A 6,687-nucleotide genomic window follows, 5' to 3' on the forward strand; every position below is an offset into this window, starting at 1 on the left:
TGAATAAAAAGTGAGAAGTTAAATATAAAATTAAGTATATATATACACTAAATGCCTATGACTAAAAAAATGAAAACATACAATCTAAACTTAAACCGAACCAAACTGAATCAGAATCCTTGTTAAAAAAAATCACACATTAACCGACCTGCAACCCGGTTATCTAAGTAGAGAGTAAAAGGGTAATTTCAAATATACTTTTATCTTTTAAACAGTTTCAAATAAATTTTAGAAGTGGAATACGAGGTGAGCCGAATTCGAAGCCTTTGGACCCGTTTTGTTTCTCTATTATTCTCCTTCTTCTTCTACTTCCTCCCCTTTCTCCAGCTTTTTACTTTTCTCTCGGTTTCAGGTAATGTTTAGATTCTTCATTGTGCATTCGAATACCCAATTGTACGTTTTGTTTGGATTTCATATTTGCCTCAATTCGATTCTACACTCAATCCACCATGATCTCATCTTCGATCTGTGTTTATCATATTGTCATATTTTTTTAATCAACCATGTTTTTCCTGAATTTTAAATAATATTTTGGAAATTGTTTAAGAGATTCTCGATCTAAGATTGTTCTTTGTGCATAGTTAATGACTTAATTCTATTAATAGACAAAATCATTACCAGACTAGACTGATCTCCATATTGTCGTTGGTAATAAAAAAAATGTTTTCAAGATATTTTTTTTTTAAATCATATCCTTTTGTTTTGCAGAAAGGTAGCAAAATGGCTGACGGTGAAGACATTCAACCTCTTGTCTGCGACAATGGAACCGGAATGGTTAAGGTATGTTTCTTGTTCCCATGGAACAATGTATTATTTAGTTTCTGTCTGAGATCATGTCTCTGTTATTGACTTAGGCTGGTTTTGCTGGTGATGATGCACCACGAGCCGTGTTTCCCAGCATCGTGGGTCGTCCACGTCACACCGGAGTGATGGTTGGTATGGGACAAAAGGATGCTTACGTTGGCGACGAAGCTCAATCCAAACGTGGTATTTTAACTCTCAAGTATCCTATTGAGCACGGTATTGTCAACAACTGGGACGACATGGAGAAGATTTGGCATCACACTTTCTACAACGAGCTTCGTGTTGCACCTGAGGAGCATCCTATTCTACTCACTGAAGCTCCTCTTAACCCGAAAGCTAACCGTGAGAAGATGACTCAGATTATGTTTGAGACTTTCAATGCTCCCGCTATGTATGTTGCTATTCAGGCTGTGCTTTCCCTTTACGCCAGTGGTCGTACAACCGGTGAGTGTAGTCCTAATTCTATAAAGCTTGAAAGCTTTGTACTAGCCCTATTTCAGTTATTTTGGTTTATTCGGGTCGGGTATTTTTATTTTGGTTAGTTCGCTTTGGCCACAATACCAAAAAAAATCGGTTTGGTTTGGGCTTCGATTAATTTTGGTTTTAAATTTTTTAAAACTCAGATGTTTTTGGTTATATCCGGTTAGTTCGGTTCGGTTATTTTGGTTAATTTTGGATAATTCGGCTATTTATTATTTTTATTTTTTGAAAACTTAACAAATTGAGAACCGAACCGAAATAGTTTCAGAAGCTTTTCAAACTAAACCGAACTCAAAACTGAAACCAAACCGTTTGGTTTGGTTCAGTTTGGTTGAAATCGGCTTACGTTATGTAGAGTGTACAGTATAAAGCTTTTGTCTGATTATGGTATATGTGTTGCAGGCATCGTGCTCGACTCTGGAGATGGCGTGAGCCACACGGTTCCTATCTACGAGGGTTATGCACTTCCACATGCCATCCTACGTCTTGATCTCGCGGGACGTGACCTCACGGACGCGTTTATGAAGATCCTAACCGAGCGTGGCTACTCTTTCACCACCACAGCAGAGCGTGAAATCGTTAGAGACATAAAGGAGAAGCTCTGCTACATCGCTCTTGACTACGAGCAGGAGCTAGAGACTTCCAAAACTAGCTCATCTGTTGAGAAGAACTACGAGATGCCTGATGGACAAGTGATCACCATCGGTGCTGAACGGTTCCGTTGTCCTGAGGTTCTTTACCAACCGTCTATGATTGGTATGGAGAATCCAGGTATCCATGAAACAACCTATAACTCCATAATGAAGTGTGATGTCGATATCAGAAAGGACTTGTATGGTAACATTGTGCTTAGTGGTGGAACCACAATGTTCCCTGGGATTGCTGATAGAATGAGTAAGGAGATCACTGCTTTGGCTCCAAGCAGCATGAAGATCAAAGTTGTTGCTCCTCCTGAGAGGAAATACTCTGTCTGGATTGGAGGGTCCATCTTGGCCTCACTCAGTACCTTCCAGCAGGTGCACACCTAAACCATTTAAGTTGATTCCTTATCAGTCTCTAGCTACCCTGCAGCTTAACTAAATCAAGATGTTTTGTCTTAATGTGTGCAGATGTGGATCGCAAAGGCAGAGTATGATGAGTCAGGCCCATCCATTGTTCACAGGAAGTGCTTCTAAGTTCAAAGTTCATCATTTTTTCTGAAAATAAGTGTTATGCTGCTCTTTGTTTTTTTTTTGTTCTTTTATATTTTGAAACTTCGGCCAAAGACATTTTCAAGGATTTATTTTCTTATTCTTATTTAGTTTCAACTGTCTTTTTAAGTGAATAATAATATCTCTTTCTCTTTGATTATTACATAGCCAAAATGTGTTTCAAGCTATCTCTGTTTTATCTTGTACACTTTTTATCAACTGAAGTTGTAAACTATAGAAAGTGTTGCAGCTGTGAGGCAATGCCTACATTGGAGATGCCAAATGATTTAAAGAAGAGAAACCAAGACATACAAAGGGACCAAAAAGTCTGATTTAACATTGGAGACACCAAATGAAAAAAAGAAACTCAAAACAAAAAGCTTACATTACAATACACAACAAAGAGGAGAAGACATCTTAGTAGGTTTGGTTCAGGGTTCATGGCCGGTCTAATAGCCTCTGCCTGCAACCCATGTGCTGTTCAAGAAGCTTTGTGAGCCTAATATGCTTAGAACTCAATTGATCAGCCAGTTTCTGCTCCTTGGCCTCTGCGTCTCTCCTCAAGCCCACAAGCTGTTCTCTATACTCTCCTTCAATCTTCTCCATTGCCATCTTCTGCTCTTCCCTCAAAGCCTTCATCTTTGCCTCAATCTCCTGCATCTTCTCCCTTTGTCTACTCGTCTTCTCTGACTCTAGCTGCAGCTCCAGCCTCCTTAGCCTCCAAGCCGCTTCCTTCTTATGCTCCGCCCATGCTCTGTGTCCTTCCTCCAACTCTCTACAACACTCCATCAGCTCTGACATGAACACACTCTCACTACCACCGCTGCAAGACGAAGACGGTATCATACTCCCTAACACATGAGTGTCTCCTCTCTCAGGCTGCTGCAGCCATGGTATAGGCGGTTGAGGTGACGCTGCAGCCACGGAGGAAGGTGATAAAGTGAGAGTCACCGAGGGAGGTCTCGCAGCAACATTGTTCCCGTTGTTAGGAGTAGCTAACCAAGGCGGGATCACATGATTAGAAGGAGGACCGTTTGAACTAGCCATAGGGACCGAAACAGAGCGGTCTTTCACAAGCTTCTCAGCGAAACTCTCGAGAATCCTATCGTACTTGCTCTCGTCGATAGGCTCGACTCTCTTGTTACTCTCTTTCTCCTCTCTCTGCTGCTTCTCCTTGAACACTTCCCACCACTTCCCTAACCGCTTCGCCGTCCTCCCGGGAACCTCGGCGGCGATCTTCTTCCACTTGTTGCCGTGCTTCTCCTGTAAACGGATCACAAGCCTCTGCTCTTCCTCGGTCAGAGACCCTTTCTTGATCCCTGGCTTGAGGTAGTTCTTCCAACGCTCTAGACAAGACTTGGCGTCACGGTTGATAGGCTTGTTCATGCGGTCGGAGACGAGATGCCATTCTCTAGGACCGAACTGTCTGACGTAGGCGCGTAGCAATGCATCTTCTTCACCACTCCAACGTTGCCTCTCCTTCATCTCCTGAAACTCCACACATCACTCCTTCCCATCTCAACACCATTCCTTCTTCATCTGCGTTAATTTTCCAAAAAAGATCAAAACTTTTAAGATCGAAAAACAGAGCAACCCATTTGAAACAGAGGGATCTGACACTCAAGAACCATCAAAGATGAGAAAGACTAACACTTTAACAGAGTAGTTAATGGTTGAAACCAAAACAGAGGAGTTAGTGGTTGAAACCAAAACAGAGGAGTTCAATTGTTGAAACCAAAAACAGAGGAGTTAATTGTTGAAACCAAAACAGAGGAGTTAATAGTTCAAGATAAGAGATTTTGCAAGGAAAACAAAAATGCTCACAAGATAATCTTGAAAAGGAGAATCAGAGTAACTTCTTCCATTCACACAGATTGTTCTGTCTTGGACTTTAATCTCGTCGGCGAAGTGGAAGAGGAAATGAAAAGACCAAAGAGAGAGGCTTTATAAACCAGACAACGTACCTGATTAGACCACAGAGACGGCAGATTGATAAAAGAAATCTAATAAAGGACGAAAAAAGTTTATCAACTGGGACACTGACGTTTCTTCGGTTATACGCACAAGTGGTGAAAAAACTCTCTTACAGTGGCGCGTGGAGGTAAAAGTTTGATATTCCATTAGTTCGTTTGCTAATATGATTTTTTTTTTTTTTTTTTTTTTTTACATTGGGATCTCAAATTCGTTTTCAATAACATTAAAGTAAACAAAAGTCAAATTTGAATCAAAATATAGTATATATGATAAAATTATTTTCAAAAAAGATTATAAGATTATCATCACTTTTTTTTTGTTTTTAATCAATTTTAATAAAACTATTATATATTGAAATACATTTACAATTTTTTTCTTAAAGTTAAAAAATTTAGATCACATAATTAAAGAAACTACTCCAAACTTGTTAAGCACATCTATAGACTTGGAAATTTTTCTACGATTGATATTGCTTAAAATAGATATTTGTTTTCAGTAATGTATTAATTGGTAAATCTACTTTTTGATTTCTTTATTTAATATATACATAAGAGACTAATGTTTTAGAAACTATGTAGATCTTATTTTCAAAAAAAAAAACTATGTAGATCTTTCAAACAAATGTTTTTTAGAAAAGAAAACTATTAATAAACTTTTAATGTTTTTGACAACATTATACAATATGTAGTGGTGTAAAAAAAAAATTTGAACCAGGTGCATTTTTTTTGTTCAAAAAAAAAAAAAATTACACCTGGTTCGAAAACAAACCGTTTTCTTTACATTTTAAATTGGTTTTGTACGAGATTGATGGAATTCTTTCACGCTTCTGGTGGGGATCGACAGAGACAAATAGAAAAATGTCTTGGCTATCTTGGAAACGGTTGTCCAAATCTAAACAGAGTGGAGGATTAGGGTTCCGTAATCTACAAAGTTTTAATCAAGCTTTACTTGCGAACCAAGTCTGGAAAATTAATCAACGACCAAATAGTCTTGTTTACCGTGTCCTGAAACACTGATATTTTTAAAAGACTACTATGTGGAAGGCTAAGCGCGGTTATCAGAGCTCCTATGGTTGGCAGTCTTTATTACATGGACGGGATCTTTTGGAGCAAGGCATGCAATATAGTATTGGAAGTGGAGATACAACAATTATATCAGATACATGGCTCCCAACAACTCCTCCCCGAGCCCCACGTTTACTTCCCTACACAAACCCTCAGTTAAGTGTCAAGACCCTTATTGACCCAATTTCAAATCAGTGGGACTTGGAAGTCATTCGTGATCTGATTGAACAGACTGATATACCTCTCATCCAGAAAGTTTATTTACCCTATCAACCAGCCACTGATGGCATTATCTGGCCTTATACGCCCGATGAGAATTATTCTGTCAAGTCTGGCTATCATTATATAACTACAACTCAAGATGCAGAGATTGTTCCACCACCACTTGCTTCTTCTCCTGCCTTAACAAAAAAGATCTGGTCAGCACCGATCCCTCCGAAACTTAAACATTTCTTCTGGAAAATTGGTTTAAGAATTGTAGCTGTTAAAGAAAATCTTCGTCATCGGCACATTCCATTTGATCCTACTTGTCCAAGATGATGTGATAACAATGAATCGAGTGATCATGCTTTCTTCACTTGCCTTTTCTCACAACAAGTCTGGCGTCTCTCAGGTTCACCAGTTTCTTTAACCACGACCAATGACTCTCTTTTGAATAAGTTGGAAACTATTTTCTCCTTTGCATCAAATAATAATCTCCTAGATGAGCAAAAATTATTACCATTCTGGGTGGTTTGGAGATTATGGAAATGTAGGAATGATCTACTGTTCAACAAAATTCAATATACAACGGATGAAGTTATCTCCAAAGCCCGGACATATTTAAAGGAATGGTTGGATTCTACAGTTTCATCGCAAATAACTAATTCTACGCAAATAACCCGATCTGGAAACATTCGGTCTCATTGGTCTCCACCCCCTTCAGGTTGGGTCAAATGTAACTACGACGCTGCTCAACGTGAAGGTCCTCACGACTCTAGAATGGGTTGGTTAATCCGTAATAAACATGGTACTCTTTTAGAAGCTGGAATAGAAAAATTTGAAGGACGATCAACAGTTATGGAATCGGAATTGTCTGCACTGATTTGGTCAATGCAAGCATGCTCATCGTTAGGTTATAGGAACGTCATATTCGAAGGAGATAATCTCAGTATCCTTAAATACATAAAAGGGGA

At 38.9% G+C, this 6,687-nt stretch overlaps 2 protein-coding genes across 2 annotated transcripts; one reads left to right on the forward strand and one right to left on the reverse strand.

Moving 5' to 3' along the window:
• Positions 1-207: 207 nt before the first annotated feature.
• On the forward strand, positions 208-2,634 carry LOC106427762 (actin-1-like). Its single transcript, XM_013868485.3, has 5 exons — positions 208-352; positions 709-780; positions 855-1,248; positions 1,687-2,300; positions 2,394-2,634. Exons 2-5 carry the CDS (start codon positions 721-723, stop codon positions 2,457-2,459), a joined length of 1,134 nt encoding a protein of 377 aa, XP_013723939.1. The 5' UTR covers positions 208-352; positions 709-720; the 3' UTR covers positions 2,460-2,634.
• A 109-nt stretch (positions 2,635-2,743) lies between these two features.
• Positions 2,744-4,467, reverse strand: LOC106427761 (transcription factor AS1). Its single transcript, XM_013868483.3, has 2 exons — positions 4,299-4,467; positions 2,744-4,013 (listed from the first exon to the last, which is right to left on the reverse strand). Exon 2 carries the CDS (start codon positions 3,957-3,959, stop codon positions 2,913-2,915), a length of 1,047 nt encoding a protein of 348 aa, XP_013723937.1. The 5' UTR covers positions 3,960-4,013; positions 4,299-4,467; the 3' UTR covers positions 2,744-2,912.
• Positions 4,468-6,687: the final 2,220 nt, after the last annotated feature.

Source organism: Brassica napus, chromosome C3, assembly GCF_020379485.1.
Source record: "Brassica napus cultivar Da-Ae chromosome C3, Da-Ae, whole genome shotgun sequence".
NCBI lineage: Eukaryota > Viridiplantae > Streptophyta > Magnoliopsida > Brassicales > Brassicaceae > Brassica > Brassica napus.

Excerpts from the sequence above, each read along its gene's own strand:
- LOC106427762 (XM_013868485.3), top strand. The coding sequence starts at position 721 with ATGGCTGACGGTGAAGACATTCAACCTCTTGTCTGCGACAATGGAACC. Across the intron at positions 781-854 it reads ATGGAACCGGAATGGTTAAG|GCTGGTTTTGCTGGTGATGA; the intron begins GTATGTTTCTTG and ends TTATTGACTTAG. Across the intron at positions 2,301-2,393 it reads CACTCAGTACCTTCCAGCAG|ATGTGGATCGCAAAGGCAGA; the intron begins GTGCACACCTAA and ends TAATGTGTGCAG.
- LOC106427761 (XM_013868483.3), bottom strand. The coding sequence starts at position 3,959 with ATGAAGGAGAGGCAACGTTGGAGTGGTGAAGAAGATGCATTGCTACGC.